At 43.2% G+C, this 22337-nt stretch overlaps 1 protein-coding gene across 1 annotated transcript; it reads left to right on the top strand.

Annotated features, from left to right (window-relative positions):
* Nucleotides 1-253: 253 nt before the first annotated feature.
* On the top strand, nucleotides 254-21769 carry LOC109487152. Its single transcript, XM_019791123.1, is given in 29 exon segments — nucleotides 254-473; nucleotides 3128-3277; nucleotides 3705-3820; nucleotides 4251-4390; nucleotides 4858-4924; nucleotides 5179-5224; nucleotides 5585-5772; nucleotides 6154-6273; nucleotides 6505-6597; nucleotides 7201-7323; nucleotides 7724-7821; nucleotides 8142-8260; nucleotides 8459-8620; nucleotides 10692-10722; nucleotides 10725-10861; nucleotides 13768-13917; nucleotides 14273-14388; nucleotides 15164-15303; nucleotides 15837-15921; nucleotides 16050-16095; nucleotides 16319-16464; nucleotides 16946-17065; nucleotides 17480-17572; nucleotides 17911-18033; nucleotides 18409-18506; nucleotides 18923-19059; nucleotides 19880-20041; nucleotides 20461-20598; nucleotides 21508-21769. Coding segments are annotated over 29 exon segments (3444 nt in total). The 5' UTR covers nucleotides 254-350; the 3' UTR covers nucleotides 21685-21769.
* Nucleotides 21770-22337: the final 568 nt, after the last annotated feature.

The following is a 22337-nucleotide window of genomic DNA, read 5'->3' as shown; positions in this document are numbered from 1 at the left end:
ACGTACAGTGTACCCCCAAGTTTTCGGCTGTCCACTGTACTTCTTTATTACGGAGTGATCTATTTTCGCGAGGACACGAGACTAGATTAAGACTTTTTGGACAGGTTTTCAAGGCTAACTTAATCAAAGTTATAAGCCACAGTGGACGTTTTGCACACTTTTGTTGTGTGTGAAATATAAGGGGCGTTGTCTTTGTCCAAGAAGGTTCAACAAAGGTTTATTAGGCTAGGCCACACCCGACTCAAACATTACACAATAGAGTCTAGTATATGAGTTTACCTAGTCCGGTAGTTGGACAACCTTCAAGGCACCAGTAGCACCAGGGGTGGTACATGTAGATCGTCTGCAAGATGGGTTACAACGTGTTGAAAGAACTGTGGGCCTTCCGAACGTCTGTCATATTTTGGTTTGTCCCAATCGCTGCGTGCCCGCTGCCTATATACTTCGGTGTGGCCGAGCCGGACTTTTACAAGGTAAGTTTCAAAAAGACCCAGATAGAGTTGGACTAGAACTGTAGACTGCACCGCTTGCAGGCTTGACTGTAAACCTACAAAACAAGGAGTTATAGGTATCGGCGTTGCGTTGTGGAACATGGGTCATGGCTGTGTAGCGATCTGTGTTAGATACGTTTACAGAAAATACCGTAGCGCAGTATTTCTGCTAGACGAATTGTTTGTTTCTCTTCTGTGTGTCTACAAATAAACTGATTGCCAGACCTATATAGTAGCACGCGGTCCTTTCCTGGTGTCTAATATCTTAGTAACATCTCTGATCAGAACAGAAGAGATATTCCTTATACTGTCTTAAAGAAGCTAGGGGGTTATTATAAAGCACAGATCAATCTAACCTTGTTCCCATTCTATACAATTTGTGCGTAGTTTACTACCCTAGTAGGTGGACGTGTTGATTAAAGATTCTTTTAAGGTTCAAGGCCGGGACAAACGCAAACAAAAAAAAAATCAGCGCGCAGGTGTACAATACAAACGTACAATACTAGTATATGGACGAGATGGAAGACACTATTTAGTAGTCCCTTCTAAGCACTGAGCTCAACGTCCTTATTTACATGACACAGTTTCTTTTGAAAATAGGTTCAGGGCGACTGTGTTTACTCCATGTGTTATGTAATTAATCACCAGTAATTCACTCTAGCAAAGAAACACTGTGAGCCATATTTTACACCACTTGTTGGAACTGTCATTCGTAGAAGCTGCCGATTCTTGCCATCAAACCCCTTGATAACTTGGTGTACAGCTTGATACATGCATAGCATGCTGTATATTGTGGAAAACACTTCGTTGATTACGTGTTTGATCCTGCAAATAACAAACAAGAAAATCGAGCAACGCCGCGACTAGTACCAAGTGTATACATCTAGGGCAATGACCGCCAGGCCGGTGGTTACACGGCCAAAACAAGGCAGTGACGAAATGTAACCAATTTCAAAGTTCAATGACACACGTAAACGGTTAAAATGTCATTTAGGTCTAACTCTGGTGTCTTTATGTATGGTTTTAAAGTATTGACACTAGGTACTGTTTGGTAAGCTAGGTGTTAATAGAGTAAAAAGACGACGAAAAACTTGTTAGACTTTCACCTGTAAGTTACTTTCTAGCTACGTAAACACCACACGTATCAAAGGTCGTTACTCGTAAACAACAGTGACTAAGTCGAAATAAATGCCGATTAATCTCATCATAATTGGCATTGCATTATAGATAGAGGGGGTGCGTGATAGAGGGCCGAAGAACAGCCCAACTCAGGTCAACTTGTTTTATGGATGCAGAATGTTATCTACGTTCCTACGACATATTCAACTGCGCTTGCTTCGAAGCCAAATTGACGGCATTTTCAAATTGGTTTATTGTCCAAAAGCATATTGCAGCCTGACGGCTGAATTGCACGCTCATTTACAATCAATGGAATAATAGACTTTGACTGAATTTTTAAAACAAGTACAATTCTAAAATTACTAACTGTAGCAGTAGCAACAAATTTAAAATCACACTAAAAGTAGTATCTAAACAATTTCCAAGCATATGTATCTGTATAGCCGGTATAACCGCCCCTCAGGGTAACATACGAGATTCGCAGGCACGCGGCGTGGCTGCAGCTGGCTATATTTCACCAAACGACTAACCTTTGCACAACTAACTCTAAAACGTTGTTTAAAGCTATCTTAAGTGATGATGCCCCTACTATATTTGGTGGCAATGGTTTTACCATGGTTTAGAGTTCCACTGTACCATAGCTCTACGACAGCTCTGGGTTGGCAACCTTTATTCTGGCAATCACACTTAATGTTGACTGCGACAAGGCTGTGTCAGGACATGTCGAACAACCAATGAAAATGTCTAGACAGGCCCAAGAGCTGACTAAACAACAGAGTACGTGTAATCACGCCACGGCTTTGAAAAATTGTTCCGTAATCTCGCGGGTTTGTTTTGTAAACAAAAGGTGTCTAACAGTAACCTAAGGGCGTTTAAAGGTCAGAAACGGAACGTATGAGGTAATGTATAATTTACAACGCATCTTGTAAAGTTGTAAAAGTTTAAACTTGAGGTGATAATCATCAGTAGATTGGTCTCAGGTAACCTGGCGTTTGAACAACAATCTGTAGTCCGCAGCACTGATTTATGGGGGTGAACTGAGCCTTAATGACCATATTTATGACTTGTTGTCTTGACCTCAGTGAATAGTTTCATCAGGTTGGTAAGTCACTGGGTAAAGGGACCCTTTTTACACAAACAAGTCTTTTATTACGCTGACGTTTCGGTGACCGTTTGTCACCTTCCTCAATTCTGACTGGTTCACATTGCACTGCAGCACAGGTGTCGCTGCTACTTGTTGTCTTGACGTCAACGTTTGCACAATAGTGGACATGTAGATCGTATGAAAGCGTATAATTATGCGTATAAACACAAGACACGCACGCAGGCACACACGCGCGCGCACACGCGCGCACACACACACACAAACACACTACTAACCACACACAAACCCACAGACACACACACGCGCGCGCACGCACGCACACACACACACGCACAGACACACACACGCACAAGCACATGCCCCATACACACATCTATCACTGTTACACTGATGGTATCCTTTGTTTCCCCAGCAAGCAGCATGTGCGTACGTGGTGATCATCATGGCGTTTTACTGGATGTTCGAGGTAGTACCCATGTCAGTGACGGCCCTCATTCCGCTCATACTCTATCCGGTCATGGGGGTTCAGAAATCTGGGGACGTCAGCAAGAACTACCTTAAGGTAAGAACTGTACTACATAAAACTGCATGTTGCTTCTAAAGAGTAGTTCGTGGCCACAAAGTACACTTTAGCCCACGTTGCACTGTCCTTGGCAGCAGTTGTTTTATTACAAGTGCAATCGAAGAGCGGACAAGATTCATAACGTCATGACCAACCTTTGCAAGATAGCGATGTCAAAATTTGTGCTTGCAAGCAGAGGTTTGGGTTTTGGCTTATTTATGGCGTGTTTAGGCTTTTGGATCGGGTTTTCGTTTTAATACACTGGTACTTTTATCACGCCAGTTGGTTTGGCGTAAAAAAAGATATCAGTGCAATAATAAGCCAAAACCCAAACCTCTGCTTGCAGAGTAAGTTTCAGCTTTCTTTTCTGGTATTAGAGTTGTATGTCAGTGGCTGACTTTCGTACCAATGTCTTCCCTGTATATAGGACACCAACGTGCTGTTCCTGGGCGGCCTGATGGTGGCAGTAGCTATAGAACATGTCAACCTGCACAAGAGGATCGCGCTCAGGGTGCTGCTGCTGGTCGGGTCGCAGCCAAGATGGTTGGTGTATCATTCTGTATCTGTATAGCCAGTATAACCGCCCTACTCTACGGCGTAACACACAAGCTTCAAAGGCACGCGTAAGGCAACCTGGCTATAGCTACATTACACTGGTGCCGCATCCATGAAACTAGCATGAAAGTTGGTAAAATGCATAATGAGGGGACGGCGGGCGGTACCGACTTCCGACGAACTTGACCCAGTGAGCCAGTGCTGACGTCACACGTGGGAGAAAAACAAGTGTCTACAGCAAACGTCTCAAGAAGAGAGAAGTAACGTGTAAAGCTTAGATATAGATAGAACAATTTACTGTAGCATAGTCTTCCTATTCCTTGTTTGTAACTAACGTACTGCATTTAGCCCAACTGGGGCGTGAATATGCAACAAACTACTTCATTGTCATTGTCATTGTTATTGTCATTATATCCAGGTTGATGCTGGGTTTCATGCTGGCCACGGCGTTCCTGTCCATGTGGATCAGTAACACGGCCACCACCGCCATGATGACTCCCATAGGAGCCGCCGTGCTGGCAGAACTCTTCAAGGAGGAAGACCAACCGGATAAGGAAGGTGACGCTAACTTCTGTTTGCTTCCTAAAAGAAGCAAAGGACAGTCCATGAAAGTCTAAATACAATGTCGCAAGGTAGTCTAATGTGACAGGGTGGTCCTGTGGTTAGGGTTATTGACTCTGAATCTGAAGATTCTGGGTTCGAAACCTTGACAGGCCCAATTGTTGTGTCCTTGGGAAAGGCACTTGACACTTATTTCCTCACTTAACTTGGGTGTAACTGAGTACCTAACTTAGGTAAGGGGCGTCCTCTCGGTTAAGACGTAAAGCCGGAGGTCCTGTGTTTAAGGAGAACCACACCTCGAGCACGTTAAAGAGCCCACCACACTTGTCGAAAAGAGCAGGGGTTCTTCCCGGTGTGAGTGGTTCAATTTATGAACCTTAAGTCTGCCATTAGCACGACAAAAATATGGTGTTGGCCTTCTTGTAAGTTGACGCTGGCTTTCTTTTGTACAGCCCTGCACACAGTGAAAGGTGAAAGAAATCAAGCTGTTGAGCTGGATGCGATTGACGTGGAAGGCACGCCAGTGTATGAGTAAGTTTTAGAATATAGAAACAGTTGACGAGAGTGGAGATAGAATAAGAAAATGTGTACTGAAGAAAGACATAAAACAATTTAAAAAAAAATACTTATCTTACCATATGTAAGTGTCTCTGTTTAAAATTTAAAACGTTTTCTGTTTTGAATTTTTCCTTAGAGTAAGTGTCTCTGTGAAATTCAATGCCATTTTTTAAGCAACATTATATTTCACTGGAAGATAATTCACAATGTGTCGACTATTTTTTTAGCAATGTAGCAGGAGAGAATGGAGAAGCTGTAACGCCAGATCAAGAGGTAAGACATAGTTACAAGAGCATACGTTGCTTCTTACAGGTTCGCATTTTGAAAGATCCCGTTTGCTACATCATTTGTAAGTGAACCTTGGAAATATTCGTTCATTTGAATGATCGTTTGTATTCTTACAGAAGGAAATGCCTTTCGTACCTTTCTTATAAACCTGCCTTTCTGACAACTCTCCAGTGTCATTGACGAAAGGTAGTGGATGCTAACTGAAACGTCTGACCGTTTCCAAAATCATAATATCCAGTTTCTTAAGTAACTGTTTTTGGCGTATCCTATTACCTGGATATCTAACCTTCACCGACTTAGAAATACTCATTTATTTGAATGGTCGTTTAATTTTGTATTTCATAGAAAGAAATGCCCGACGTGATCACGGATAAAGAAATGCCCGTAGTGATCATCACCGAGAAAGAATCATCCCGCCGACAGTCGATGCAGAAAGGCATGATGCTGTGTATCGCCTATGCCGCTAACATCGGAGGAACAGCGACTCTTACTGGCACCGGACCGAACCTTATTGTCTCTGAACAGATGGAAATGTATGTTTTACACTCCACTATATCAATCTACCTCCAAAATGCGTTACCGTTCTCGTATTTCTAGATAACTACACTTGATAATTATGTTTACCTTCGCAGAAGGAAACATTTTGTTTTTGCTCTGTTCCTTCTTCTGTTCCAAACACTTAAGGTCGATGACCTGGACCAGACGTCTGTCACCATGGTAACTGGTGCTGTAGCAGACACCCTCTAGTGTTGGGTTACATTATGTTGCAAGCTGCATGACAGGGTTGGAATCATGTAACGTTTCATTTTGCATAGAAGCATTCAATTGTAATAAAAGACGGCAAAACATATAACAAGTAGGACTATAAATATGAATCAATAACCCTAATATTATACTTCACTTTCTGTACATAGAATCTTTCCTGATGGTCCCGGGATTGATTTCGCTACATGGTTCTTCTTCGCTGCTCCCGGGATGGTTATCACTTTGTTCCTGGCCTGGTTGTGGCTCAGTACGATTTTTGTCGGCTGCAGGTAAGCCATTCCTTGAGGAGCTAATGCTTTTCGTATAAAAGCAATATTTTGGGTTAGGTCCCCAGTTCATGGACCAGTGCAGGTTAGGTGCAGGTAGACATCAGAAATACCTGCACAGTTCCAATTTTACCTACACTAATACCTATGCACCCAGTATTTTGAGCCCTGATTGTGTATGTCAGAACGCGGAATGCACAAATGTACCTAAGAGTTAAGACTCTGCCTTCACAGCTGTGCCGGAGACTGCGCCTGTTGTGGTCAGAAGAAGAGAGGCGGTGCAGAAGATGTCATCAGGAAAGCCTACAACGAACTTGGACCCGTCTCGTAAGTCTTCTGCCTTTCCATGCATCTACCAAGGTAATAAACTGACAAGCCATCGACTAGCCTATGTAACCCAAGCTCCGGGGGGCTCCCTACATAGTCCGCCACCCTGGCCGGCTGGATGTTGGGCGGCCGGCAAAAGCGATTTAATCAGGCTAGCCATCGACTACATCGTTGTTTACTCCTCATCATTGGCAGTCCAGTCTCGGAAGACTATCTTGTCGCCACCCTGGGAGTGCATCGTCTACTGTGGCTGTAGAGTCCGATTCGTGAATTACAGTCTCTGCCACAGTTGGTACAGATGTGTGATGTAGGTATAGGTGTCGTCGGTGTCACCATCCTCCTTATGGCCCTCTTCTCTGCTGCTTCTGACCCTCTCTTGGCATCCGCTGTTTACTAGTGACTGGAAAATATGCACAGCTAGAATCTGTGTTTAAAGCTTGAACTTTTGATCAAACACAAAGAAGTTCTCTCACCTAGAGCTTTCGACTAGTCAATCTGGCCTTCCTCATCAGTAGGCATTGTCACGTGGCTACGTACTTTTGTGACATCTGTGTTTTAGAATCTGTGTTTTTCAAGAGGATTATTATATTATCATGTCTACAGATTCGCAGAGGGGGCTGTGATCTTCCACTTCGTTCTCCTGGTCTTCCTGTGGTTCTTCAGGGAGTTGAAATTTGTGGATCTGGGAGAGAAGCAGGCTGGCTGGACATATTTCTTCACTCCGGGGTGCGTACGCACGGAATTCAACTCCTACAATGCAATGCTTGCTAAAGTGTCACTGCCTATACAGTGGGTGTCTGTGTACAATTTATGAATGCACCATGCAGTCATCGAAGATGAAAGGCATCCAACGCAAGTTCAGGATTCAATTTCTGTATGGCATTGAAACATACTGCCGCATTAGCACATTTGCATTCAGTACTTCATACTTAAGGCATTCAAAACACTATGAGTCCTTTCTTTTCTGCGCGGTACCCCAAAAATCACCCAGGATCTTACAAGTAGTCATTTTCCGTCACAGTTTTCAGCAGTTTTGCTGAAGGTTGTACCAGTGAAGACATTTTAACAAGTACTGAAGGCTAGGTTTAACAAATACTGAAAGCTTAATTTGATCCCACCTGTACAGTTACGTGACTGACGCCACCGCCGCCATGATCGTAGCTTTTGCCCTGTTCATGTTCCCGTCCCGACCGCCAAGGTTCCTCTGCTGTCGCAGCAAAGACGGTAGGATAATATCGCTTCCTTAATAACGCTTAAAACTGGTGCAATGGCCAAGTGGGTAAAGTGCTCGCCTTGCATTCGTGGTGGGGCTAATCAACTCCTGCCTGGCGTGCAAAGCTCTGACAAAATACTTCCTGCTATAAAATTGCAACACGATGTAACTAAAAAGCCAACACTAGTTGCCATGGTGACAGACGTCTGGTTCAGGCGATTGACCTTAGTTGTTTGAAGAAGAAGAAACTGAGAAAAACCATACGTTTTTCTTCGGTAAACATAATCATAGACAACACTCATTGACAACTTAGTATTGCCACTTTGTTCAGACGAAGAGAAGCCCGGTCCGGTTCCAGGCCTGCTCGACTGGCCGACCGTTCACACCAAGATGCCGTGGCACATCGTGCTGCTGCTCGGAGGCGGATTCGCACTGGCTGACGGGGTAGAGGTAAGGGTGTTCTTAAACGTCATACCTCACATTGTAGCTAGGTGTCGCTGCAGTTGAAATCAGGTGACTGAGGGTACCGGTGTTTGCACAGAATTCCAGTCGCCCTAGATCTCCATCAAACACAAAGTTTGCTAATATTTTGAAAATACTTTGTTCACCAAACTTCGCATTCTATAGAATTCTTTTCTTTTCTTCTAGAAATCCGGGCTGTCGGCTTGGCTGGGTCAGCAGTTCAGTAAACTTGAGGGAATCGAGCCTTGGGTCATCACAATGATTGTGTGCATCGGAGTCGCCACTTTCACAGAGGTGGCCAGCAACGTCACAGCTACAAGTATCTTCATTCCCATCCTGGCACAAATGGTAGGGGACAAACCGTTTCCTTCAACCAGTATTGAACCTACACTAAGTATCTAATACCAGCCCAGAAAGGAACAAGAAACAGTCATGCCTTCAAATATCAGAGTTATCAACCAAGAATTGAGGTGTTCAAAAACTCGTATTTTCCAAATAACTATCATAGAGTGGAACTCGTTGCCACCATATATACAGTTGGGAATCATCACTAGATAGCTTTGAAGAACTCCAGCTATTAAATGTGCAAAGATTGGGTGTAACAGGTCGTTCGGTGTAATATTGCTAGCTGCCGCAGCGTCGCGTGCCTGCGAAGCTGGTCAGTGTTATTTATTGTTATGTGATAAGTTTTGATTGACTAATTGATTGATTGATTATATTATTGATACGTCCCTTCTTAGGCCAGAGGAGTCTGCATGAACCCGTACTTCCTGATGGTCCCAGCAGGCATTGCGGCCTCCTTCGCCTTCATGTTGCCCGTGGCAACGCCGCCGAACGCCATCGTCTTCTCATACGGAGGGATCAAAGTGTCCGACATGGTGAGGGTTCCTTTACAGTAAAGTTTACATAAGGCCACAGCAAGTACTTTAGTACATTAAACTTTTTATGGATGACAAAAAGCGCACTGATGTACATGTCATCCATAAAAATTACTTGCCGTGGCCTAAGACATGTATTCCACGTATTCCTATACTCTTTATTTCTTTATTTAGCTTTTCCATTACAAGTGGAGGGGCACAAAACAGGCGATTGCTCACCCCTTCTCGTTGTCTCCCACTCAAGTTTCTCGTTGTTTCTCGTGGCAAAACCCAAATTTTTGAATACCATATCAAAATAAGGTTCAGTTATAATTAATGCCTTTACTTATTCAAACTACTCTCGAAACTCAAACTTCTCACAAAATTTTCCGAAAAGTTCGCGCAACATCGGGTCAGTTCCCTTACCAATGACAGTTTCTCCTCTCTACTCCTCAGGTAAAGACTGGATTCCTGATGAACTTGACAAGCCTGCTGGTTCTCATGGTCATGATCAACACCCTGGGAGTTCCCATCTATGACATCAACACCTTCCCCTCCTGGGCAAATGATACTTCCACGCCCTGTTTTTAAAGGGGCGTTATTGAGATGTTTATTTTGCAAATTCATGCCCAAAGGCTGCTTGCAACATATCGCCAAAAACAGTTATTCAAGCTTAGATATGATTTTGGAATCGGCCAGACGTTTCGTCAGACGTTTGGATGCTACCTGAAACCCTTTATCGTTTCCAAAATCGTGTCCAGTTGCTTGTTTTCTGGCGATATCTTATTACCTGGATGTCTAACCTTTACCGACGCGATTGCAACACACAATGTGTACAACATACGTAAAGAGTAACAAGTGTATCGGCCTAATGTTGCATAATGCAGCTTTACCAGACAGTGGAACCCGCTTGTGTATAGCTACAGTAGCATAGTTGTATTTACATTTTGTATTGACAAAAAGATCGTGCTAACTGATGCTATGATACTGTTCTTCCATCTTGTCCAAAGCATGTCTTGATGAATCTCGTAGTAGCCTTGACATGACTAGGTTACTAGAATGGCACCACGCCTGGTGGCATCTTTTAATTAAGAGTAACAGGGCGTGTTCCATGGCTCACCGCGAGAGTAATAGAAACTTGTTGGACAACGATGTGTTCAGAATAAATACTGGACGAGTACACTTTGCCCCTTCACCATGTGTGTGTTCTGATTAACTTTGTCGTCTGTGTACAGCGCTTTACCTGTCAATATTGTTTCTTGTGAGTACTCTCTCTTTTATTCTACCACATACACTGCGACTTGGTTTTAACTACAACGGTGACACCGAGAACCATGAATAAAGAATAAGTACCTAATCTTTCATCGTGTCTTTAAAAGATAGTATGCATTGTCACTTTGTCGCTTGAAATTTATAGCGTGTGTCCTCTCGGATGAGTTTTCTGATCGCTGACTTGGATAAACCCTTTGGTTAAACAAAAGTTTATCAGTCCCCGCCCGGTACGGGTTACATATTACCCAGGTTCTGGCAGGTGCTCTGTGCATGTTTGCCTTACCTGGCAGTTGGACGATTTCCAGAGTAGCGTCAGGGCGGTGGAACGTCTTCCAAGATGGGATACAACCTGTTTAAGGAACTCTGGGCCTTCAAGCAGTCTGTTATATTCTGGTTTATCCCCATCGCTGCGTGCCCACTGCCCATTTACTTTGGTGTGGTTGAGCCGAGCTTCTACAGGGTAAGTTTACTGGTGTTGTTTCTTCGGCAACGCTGCCAAAGTCCTAGTCTGATTAGAACTCAGGACTGACCGCCTTTCACTGATGCAATGGAGCTTCACGGTTGATCTAACGAAGAAAGATTCAGAGATCAACTTTATGTGATGTGCATGTGTAGTAATTACTGAGTATTTTATGACTTATCGAAACATTTCCCCACATTCTTCTAGACAAATCACACTCATAAGAATTGCTCGATCGTCCCCTACGTTTCTCAAAACCAACAGATTGTTCGGTCAACTAACCTTAAGACGCGTGTCAAGTGGGGACGTACAATACTAAAGGTTCGCATGTTAGTTGTAAGTCCTTCCTGTTTTACTGGGGGCATCCGTGGGATGGTTGTAAATGTGTCCTGCAAAATTAATTTCTCGTTATGGAAAAGGCTATCGATAAAGATCCTTATCAGTGACTGGTTCTGTCACAGTCTGTTTGAAAATTCTACATATAACCTTAAAATTCGTGCGACGACTTATGTCAAATGTGGCAGTGCCTCAAAAAGATGAACTTGCCTCGTCATGTTGTAGAAACCAAGTCAGAAGCCATAATCATGATAATCCCCGCCTCTGCCCTTTGAGTTCGTTAGCTCCTGAAGTGAACTTACAACCCTTTAAACTTTAGTTTTGCTGACGAAATAATTTGCTCCGCTGATTTTCCACAGTCTTAAACTTACAAAGAAACAAACGGATAAACTTTATTGCACTACAATTGTACAGAGTTGAAATTGTGTGACACCACACTAACAACCGTAAATGAGAAAAAGAGGGCTTCCCAACTTTACGAATTCTATAAGACTTGCACGAGCTTGTTAACTAGGACACAAATTAATATGTAACACATTGATCACGCCGCACGTTTTGTTCCACGTGTAGTCTCTATCGGACGACCAATAATCGTAGTATGTTGTCTAAATAAACATCGTAAAAGTTGGTGAAATGGAGTGTAGGCTTTGCGATTGGACTTAAGCTGGAAAGAAGGGTCCTGGCTTGCCACTGACTTCTTTGGCTAGCTCATGCTTCTAGTGGATTGTAAGAAGCAATCCATATATAGCAAGTCCTCCAAACGCCCTAGGTAAATACATAATATACACATGAATATTTGTCTCCCAGGGCGTTTCGACGATTTCCAAATACGTGCCAGATAGGAGTTACAAGGCCTTGAAGGAACTCCGGGCCTACCAGAGATGAGATATATTTTGTTTCATCCCCATAACGAAAGCAAACTTATTTGAAAGACTTTCTCTTTTTTAACACTGCATTTATCAAAACCTGTAACGGAACGTGCTAGATTCACTCGTCATATTCTGGTAACCAAGTAACAAATCGATATGCTTAGCCCCGGGCCCGCCCTTTTGACACGAACTTTGTTTTCTTTTGAAGTGAACTTAGACCCATTTTAAAGTTTTGCAGACAAAAGAATTTGCTTGCACTGGGTTTTCCCGCTATACACGTTGTATAACATCATAGTAAAAACCACAAACGAGAAGAAATAGCTTCGTCACTTTGCAGATTGATAAGAGAAGAGGTTGATAACGTTACCTAGGACACAGTGTTTATGTAACACATCGTTCACGTCATGTTACATGTGTGGTCTCCACTAGACTCATCCGTTTTCTAGTCTAAACAAATATTATGCAAATCGGGAATATACGCTGTATGTTTCTTGAAGACGAGAAACATTGAGAAACGCCCTCAGGCGATATGTGTCTGCTGGTTAAAAATAAAACAAAACGAACAAACAAAACAGAAGAAACGGTCTGGCTTGCCGCTAGTGCAAGTGCATTGTTCAGCGTTCTAGGGCCATCAAGAGATACTTATAGCGACCTGTAAACATATGTTTTACATGGCTTGGGTCTATGAGCAGGGTACGTTTGCATGTGTTTTGTAAATGAACTTGTTCACAATTGCAAAAGCAAAGAAAAGTAGGACACACACTAATCTTACACAGTCACTCTTGTATAAAGCTGATTCTAGCCATGATACAGCATTAAGTGGGAAAATCTGTTACATAAGTTGAGGCTGATTCTTTATTAATTACGTATTAACGCAATAACATGTCACCCAGAGGTGCCAACAGTGCCATGACTCAGCAGGTATCAAAGGTCGTTTTGGCTGCTGTTTGACTTATACGACAGTGAAGGATGGCGTGCATAGGAGACTTTAAAAGAAGGTTATGACAACGAAGGGTCAAACTCTTAAAGTAAAGAACTGCACACTACTTCAAACGCCTTAGGTAAATAGTTAATACACACAAGATATATTTGTCTAAACTTGATGAGGACAGTGGCTAGGCATGCATGATCCGATTCGTGTTAAAACATCTGAAGTGTCTCTAACATGCACATGAGAGAGGTACTTCTGTATAATGGCTATTGCTTCACTACACACATGCGAGTTTACTGAGTGCAAAGCCACAAGGGCCACTTCTGGGCACTGAATTAACGAGTGCTCACTGAAGCAGCATCTCTTCTCCCTACGTCAGAAACATCAAGCTTAGGCAGGTTTGACAAACTGACTCAATAGGCGAAGCAGGGGTTACGAAGACTACATTTTAGACCGGAATGGTTTGAGCCACTCACACAGGGAAGGACGGTTTTTGATAAGTGTGGCGGTTCTTTAACTCACTTCTGTACAAGAGTTTATTACAAATACATGCCCGAGGGCTAATTGCAAGTACAAACAACATGTATGAAAAAGCGAATACAGTGATATATGGGACTACAACATATATGGTACTAGTTTTGTTGGTTTGACTTCATCTTTTGCGGCAATGAAAGACGAATTTACTCACTTTTCCTATGATGTGTGGGTTCCTTGCTTTTAGTTGTAAAATTATTTTCTCATGGGTTGTACAATGTCTATTGTTTCTCCAGGAAGCAGCATGTGCCTACGTGGTGATCATCATGGCGTTTTACTGGATGTTCGAGGTAGTTCCCCTGGCTATCACGGCCCTCATCCCGCTTATACTGTATCCAGTCATGGGGGTACAGCCGTCTGGGGATGTCAGCAAGAACTACCTCAAGGTACGTACATGTACGGCATTTGAACTACCTCAGGCCACTATAGCCGAATATGGCCTCACGAGCGTTTGGTTTTAGGTCGGCAGCTACTTTTCGGCAACGCCAGTGTTGGGTGTTGGCAGGTGGTTGGCTAGTGTTCGGGAGTAAGTCAGCAGTGTTTGGGGCTCACATTTGACTCAAATTCGTTTCGATTCGCAAAGAGCGCTAGGCGTTGCCTATTATTATCAGTCAAACGTGATGTCCGTCTTCAATTTGCTCTAGACAATATTAATATGGACAAACCTTCTGGTCAGTAGGAATTTTGGGGCATCCATAACCAGTTTCTATAACGTTATGTCAATGTCTTCCCTGTACACAGGACACCAACGTACTGTTCCTGGGCGGCCTGATGGTGGCAGTAGCTATAGAACATGTCAACCTGCACAAGAGGATGGCGCTCAGGGTGCTGCTGCTGGTCGGGTCGCAGCCCAGATGGTACGTTCACTCTAATCTCCTAGCAAATCTTTTACTTTTAATCTCAAAGCAGATCTTTTTCTTCTAATCTCCAAGCAAATCTTTTTCTTCTAATCTCCAAGCAAATCATTTTCTTCTAATTTCCAAGGAAATCTTTTTCTTCTAATCTCCAAGCAATCTTTGGTGGTTGCAAAGACAGCCAGGCGGTATCCATTGGCCAGACAGTTACTTCAGTGGCGACTGGTGACTGCCAGGCAAATGGATACTACCCTGCCAATTTGATTATGTCTTTTTTTAAAATTTTTTTTATTTTATCTATATTCCGAAACATGTAATCACAAGACGTGGTGACGGCACACTCAAGTTTTTTCAACTTATATTAATGCCGCCACCAACACAGGGACAGTACAATACTCATTTTCACCTGAGCGAATTGAGTAAAGTCGTGTAAAGTGCCTTTCCCAAGGGCACAAGATCGGTGGCATGTCAGGACTCGAACCCGGGACTCTAAGTTCCGAGTCGCGCACTCTGCCACTACGCCACACGACCCCACGATTATGTCTTTGCAGCGACTAATCCCTATATCCTATGTTCTACTAACTTGAATTATTTAAAAAAAAAAAAAGAAACTTGTTTACTGTGAAACGACACGTTGTTGCTGTATTTCTAGGTTGATGCTGGGTTTTATGATTGCCCCGGTCTCTCTGTACGCACACATCGTCTATATAAAGCGGTTTTTAAAGATTTTGTATTGACCAGAACTGGCTTAAGATCAGTCTATTTGCGTTGCATCTAGGCTGATGCTGGGTTTCATGCTGGCCACGGCGTTCCTGTCCATGTGGATCAGTAACACGGCCACCACCGCCATGATGACTCCCATAGGAGCCGCCGTGCTGGCAGAACTCTTCAAGGAGGAAGACGAGCAGGCCGCTAAAGGTGATACTAATATTTTCATTGCTACCCTTGATTTGTCGATGAAAGTTAGACATCCAGGTAATGAGATACACAAAGAGAACGTTACTCAAGCAACTGGATAGATTTTGAAAACTGTCAGACCTTCCAAGTGGCATCCTCTTAGTCACTGACGAAAAGTAATGGATGCTTCTTGAAACGTCTGACAGTTTTCAAAACCTATCCAGTTGCTTAAGTGACATTTTCCTTCTGTACACTTTGATTTCTTCTCGTAATGTTTTTTTACCGTTTTGGGGACATCGATGGAAGCATGGGCTGTTGAAGGGTACTGTGGGAAACTTTACGGCTGTGTATTTGTCATGCACGAACGACGGTACTATTTATATTGACATAGGATGAATCTTTGCTAGCAAGTCGCGAGGAAAACGTCTATCAGCGCGCGTTGTGTTTTGCATGGATTCTGCTGAAATAAATCTCAGACCATCCACGGTCATATCTTCGTTGTTTTTTTTTTATTACAAAAACGGCACATTACATGTATATTCCTCTTAATATAGATGAAATGTTGAGAGTGAGAGGAGAAAGCAATGGCGGTCTGGAGCTGGAGCCTATCGACGTGGAGGGCCAGACGCCCGTATATGAGTAAGTTATTGTTCAAACATTGTGATAAGATAACATACTCAAGACCCACAAGTGGTAAATCAATTGTGATAACAAGATATACTTCAATCATTACATCGGAGCTTTATCGTTATTTTTTTCCTTTGCAGAAACGCAAACGAAGTAGAAAAACAGCAAGAAGAAGACGAAGAAAAGGTAAGATCTTAATTAAATGTATTACTTCAATATTGATAACTCCAAGAAGGATGTTACTCAATCATAACCAGACGCCAATTAACATCTTTTTACAGCTCCGAAATATTTCCTTTGCATTTTGCTAAATGGCTCCGAAATATTTCCTTTGTTGCTTGTAGATCTGTATGTGTAAATAACATTCATTTCCACGTTTACTCAATGATGAAATCTTTTCTTCTGCCAGCCCGAGTCGAGCGCGAAAGTTTCCGCCCGTCGGCAGTCCATGCAGAAAGGACTGATGCTGTGTATCGCCTACGCCGCCAACATCGGAGGCACAGCGACTCTTACCGGCACCTCTCCCAACCTCATTGTGTCCGAGCAGATGGAAATGTACGTATCATTATACTTAAATTTATACTATGCGGAGCATCGGCCATGAAGCCATTAGAGGAACTGCGCTGTTAGAACCGCAGAGATTGATTAACAGAAGCTACAAACCGACTAGCAAGACAAAAAAGAGTCCAAGACACTTAGAATGTATACTCTATGTTAATATTTCTTATCTAACTAAAGTGAAAAGTGTTATACCGATACTATAGGCACCATGTTTTCCTACTGAAGGGTGGACGTTGAAAAATTGGTTCTGCAGTTGAAGTACAATAGACATAACCATCGGTCAAAATTACAAATCACCGAAATATATGGTGGATGATAATATTAAGCTTTCTTCAGCTTGAAAGCTGAAGTAAAGTTAAGTAAAAAAACAGGATTCATTGCAATACAGCGATACATAGAGTGGCAATCAGAGGGCTCCAAATAATGCACTTAAACGTTCTTACGTACATATTCGTTTATTCTTTTCCGCGTACAGCCTGTTTCCGGACAGTCCCGGAGTTGACTTCGCCACCTGGTTCTTCTTTGCGGCTCCCGGGATGGTCATCACTTTGATTCTGGCCTGGCTGTGGCTCAGTTCTATTTTTGTCGGCTGCAGGTAAGATTATTTCAGATATTTCATGTCCGTCTCGGAAATTCTGTAATGGGCATCAAAATCGGCTAGTCCCTACCCTCATTCTTCCTCTTTTGCTAAATTTTACTGTTTTTGAACCTGCATCGTTAGTTTGTTTGGTTGACACTAGCTTGTTTGACTGCCAACCACACCCCGACCTACCTACAAACACCAGCCAACCACTAGCAAACTATGGCCGAACCACCTGTCGAAATCCAAATGTTTTAAACATTCTGAAACATTCGGCTGGCGCAGCCGAACAGTAGCCAACCTTGGGGAACAATAGCAGACCTTGCTCCCGACCTACTCCCAACAATGGTTGGGTAGAGTTCAACAGTGTTCGGGAGGATATATTCAGGTGTGACAGGGGTTTAATGAAGAGTTCTTGTCCCTCCTCAGATGTGCGGAAGACTGTCCCTGTTGTGGCGGGAAAAAGAGACAAGGTGCTGAGGACGTCATCAGAAAAGCCTACGATGAACTGGGACCATTGTCGTAAGTTTCACTCATTATGTAGACTCAAACGATGTATCAAAGTACGGGAAAATCTAGAAAAAAAAAATATTGTTTTTGCTCTGCTTCTTTATGGTAACTGGTGCTGTATCAGACACCCTGTGGTGTTGGGTTACATAATTATGTAGCAAGTTTCAGGACAGAGTTTGAATAGTGTCACAACATATATTAATGTGTTGAGTAAGAATACTACTAGTAAAAAGAACAGTAGTTTGTTAGGCTATGTGAAGGTTAACATTATGCATTTGCTTTGCCAATGTTACCTTTCTTTACTACTAGTACTTGATTGTTTGTTTGTTTGTCACTTTTTTCTTGGCCAGGTTTGCAGAAGCAGGTGTGATCTTCCATTTCGTTCTCCTGGTCCTCCTGTGGTTCTTCAGGGACTTGAAGTTTGTGGATCTGGGAGACAGGCCGGCCGGATGGTCTTATTACTTCGTTCCAGGGTAAGAAATTCAATCACTCAAGAAACTCAATCAAGTCTGGTGGTACTGGATACCTTCTGGTTGATGTACTATACGTAGAAGGGCAGGCAAACTCCCCTCGGGCTCAAGCCCTCCTAGCAGTAATTTTGAGGGCAGGCAAAGTGTTTTTGCTACCAAAGGAAACGGCTAATTGTCCGATACTTGACTTGCTCCTAGGGTAGACTCAGGTGAAAATGAGTACCTAGCTTTGGTTAGGGACGTCTACTCGGATAGGACGTTAAGCGTTGGTTATTGTAAAGTGCCCATTTGCCAGAGGAGTGAGGCCAATGGTCACTTGCCACTGTAGGACAGTATCCATTGATCTGTAGTCATGCCATTCTTTCTCTTTTTTTCCAGTTACGTCACCGATGCCACGCCCGCTATCATCATCTCGTTCGCCCTGTTCGTGTTCCCGTCCCGCCCGCCCAGGTTCCTGTGCTGTCGCAGCAAGGATGGTATTTATTTAGTAACATTGACATCACATTTAGTAATCTTAAAATGCGCACAATTTGACATCATATTTAGTAATCTTAAAATGCACACAATTTACGCTCGTTCTTGGTAGTGTTAAAGCCTCGGAACCTTCTGACAATCAACTAAGCAAGGTTGGCTGAAGTTCAGGAGCAGTCTGACCAAATTTAGGCCATGCCTACCTATCAATACAAATCGAATTGAATTTGAGTTGGATTTAAGTAAAATTTGACCCTTGAAGAAGCCCAGAACACTGCTGACCTAGACAAGATCGTCCAAAACGTCAACTGAATAAAACACGTGATTGTGTAAAAAAAGTCTTTTCATTCGGGAGGCTCATTTTTATCACAGAGATATGTCTTGTACACAACTCAATACCATCGTTCTGTATGATACACAGTGTATCATGTTGATGCAGATGAGGAGAAGCCCGGTCCGGTTGAAGGCCTTCTCAACTGGCAGACCGTTCACGAAAAGATGCCGTGGAACATCCTGCTGCTCCTCGGAGGCGGATTCGCACTGGCTGACGGGGTAGAGGTAAGGCTTTTTAATCTCCAAGCAGACCTTTAGTTGACTACAAAGACTGTATCAGTTTAGCCAGGCAGTATATCAATTTGCCAGCTAGTTACCATTTACCACCCAAAGTTCGGCTCGCGGAAAAAAAGGTACCGGTACAAAGAAAAAACGCCTAGAACACGTTGAAAATAAGCCAGAGCCTAAACTTCTACTTGGAGAGTAAGACTTTTCTTACATGTCACAGGGTGCAAAAGGAAACTTTATCACTTTTATAACATTATACAATGCCTGTACAAAAGCACAACTAACCCTTGTACCTTTTTACTCTGTAAATACAAAGATGACTCATTGCCACCAAGTACAGTTGGGGCATCATCACTCGAAAGCTTTAAACAACTACTGCAATTAAGTGTGCAAAGATTGAGTGTAACAAGTCGTTTGGTGTGATATAGCTTGCTACCACCGCGCTGTGTGCCTGAGAAGCTGGTGTGTTACACCGAAGGGTGGTTATACCGGCTATACAGATACAGAAGCTGGTATGTTATGCCAAAGGGCGGTTATACCGGCTATACAGATACAGAAGCTGGTGTGTTACGCCGAAGGGCAGTTCTACCGGCTATACAGATACAGAAGCTGGTGTGTTACACCGAAGGGCAGTTATACCGGCTATACAGATACAGAAGCAGGTGTGTTACACCGAAGGGCAGTTATACCGGCTATACAGATACAGAAGCTGGCGTGTTACACCGAAGGGCAGTTATACCGGTTATACTGATACTACAGATAATCCCTTGCATATCTTCTCCAAAATGCTAATTGAATAAAAATGTATTTCTCCCAGAAATCGGGCCTGTCCGAGTGGCTTGGGGACCAGTTCAGCAAGCTTGCAGGGATCGAGGCTTGGGCTATCTGCCTGATTGTGTGCATCGGAGTCGCCACTTTCACAGAGGTGGCCAGCAACGTCACAGCTACAAGCATCTTCATTCCCATCCTGGCAAAGATGGTATGAGGCAAACTGAGTTAAACCTGTATACTGTCTGTATGGGTATTAAATGAATGATATGTAAAACAGTGAGGGTGTGCAATGGTTATGGTCTTAGAAATCTTATTCAGAAATTTGAACCATCTCCTGCCATGCAAAACTCCCATATTTTACTCCCACATTAGAGTTATAAGGGTAAAGGCTACATGTAGGTGTAACAGGTTGTTTGGTGTAATATAGCCAGCTGCCACCGCGCCATGTGCCTGCAAAGCTGGTGTGTTACACCGAAGGACAGTTATACCAGCTATGATCGTGACAGATACAGAAGCTGGTGTGTGATGCTGAGGGGCGGTCGTACAGTCCATACAGATAGAGAAACTGGACACCAGGCTAGTGGATAAGAAGTCAAGTGACAAATCAAATTGTCTTTCCACATGCAGGCAGAGGGAGTCTGTGTGAACCCGTACTTCCTGATGGTCCCAGCTGGCATTGCGGCCTCCTTCGCCTTCATGTTGCCCGTGGCAACGCCGCCGAACGCCATCGTCTTCTCATACGGAGGGATAAAAGTGTCTGACATGGTCAGCATTATCTTTTTTTTAATCAAAGTTTATCATGACCTCATTGTATTACAACACACTATAAAGTTACTGTGTTTCACATCATGTGTTACAGTTATGTTTACCTTCGCAGAAAGAAAACATATCGTTTTGCTCTTTTTTTCTTCTGCTCCAAACACACAAGGTCAATGGCCTGGACCAGATGTCTGTCACAATGATAACTGGTGCTGTAGCAGACAGTAAAGAACCCATAACACATTTTGAGGAGAGTATAGGAAGGGGTCCGCACTGTTGTGTTATGCTTCACCTTAAATGACACCTTTGCCTTTCCCTTCTTACCTGTATAGAGATATTAAAATACGGCATTCTTTCTAATATCTTGGCAATCACTCGTGATCTTTATTTGTAATCAGATACAGAGTCATGTACAGATACATAGTCATGCACAGATACAGATTCATGTACAGATATACAGACTTTCCGAGTATGATGACCGTGTCAGCCCCTGCACCTGAGTGAGGGTCACAGTTGACACGGTAGCCTTCGCGTGAATTTGTTTAAGGTGGATAACAGGTTGCGAATCTGAGACCCACACACTTCGGCATCCGTCTTCCCCAGCGGATCCATCGAGGGAGACGTGCTGGTTCCGGTTCGGGTGCTTGCAGCGAGCTGCCGGTGACTTGGTTACGCTCAAGTTCCGCCTTGATCACGCCAGCCCGCCTGGCGCTGCTCTCGTCCGCCAGCTGAAGACAACTGCCGTTGGAGACTTGACCCTCTAATTGAGGGGGGATATTCTTTCTAATAGAAAGCTTGCAATGTTAGAAAATCACAGTGGGGATGGGTACCCATCCCTTAGCAGCTTCTTACTTCAACCTTACAGGTGAAGTCAGTCAAGATAACAATAAAACTAAACTCTTCTCTTCTACACAGGTGAAGACTGGATTCCTGATGAACCTGACAAGCCTGCTGGTTCTCATGGTCATGATCAACACCCTGGGAGTTCCCATCTATGGCATCAACGAATTCCCCTCCTGGGCCGTCTGCAGGAGTGGAGCATTAGCTGGAAACACCACGATGAGCCCTACACTGATGACAACTACCTTGTAGAATGGACAACACAATGGACACTTATGGATTGTTTTTAGACAAATGAAAATCTGAAAGCATCTGCCTTACCGAAAATGTGTCTTACCATAAAAAGAGACAATAGCTTTGGTTATTTTGTTGGTTTTTGGTAACCAGGCCACTGTGAGCCTCAGAATAAGATACCAGTACCCCTACACTGATGACCACAACCTTGTAGAATGGATAACACAAACTCAGTCTGCCAGATTGTTTTTTCGACGAATGAATGTGGAAATCTGAAAGCATCTGCCATATGTCCCTGAGTGCTACCATACAGTAGACCACCTTGTAGAATGGACTTGTAGAACTCTAACTTCTAAGTCTGCTGAATTGTTTTTCGATGAATGAACTGGAAAGGAAATCCGAACGCATCTGCCATATGGAAAATGTGTCTCACTATACAGTACAAAATGTAGATACTAGTAGAGGCAATAGCTGTAACATAGGTTAGTTTGTTGGTTTGTTGTAACTAGACCATTGTGAGTCTGACTAGGTGTCCTAAATAGTCTGGAAGAGTTGTCTTAAGCTTGAACTCAGGTCAGAATCCCAATGGTCTGAAAATATTACTACCAGTTTAGTTGCAGTAGTGCTGCATGGAATGAACCCATGCTTGTCGTCTGTGACACAGTGTAATA

This window comes from Branchiostoma belcheri, unplaced genomic scaffold (genome assembly GCF_001625305.1).
Source record: "Branchiostoma belcheri isolate BF01 breed outbred unplaced genomic scaffold, Haploidv18h27 scaffold86, whole genome shotgun sequence".
NCBI classification, from domain to species: domain Eukaryota; kingdom Metazoa; phylum Chordata; class Leptocardii; order Amphioxiformes; family Branchiostomatidae; genus Branchiostoma; species Branchiostoma belcheri.
This window is presented reverse-complemented; position numbering and strand designations above follow the sequence as displayed.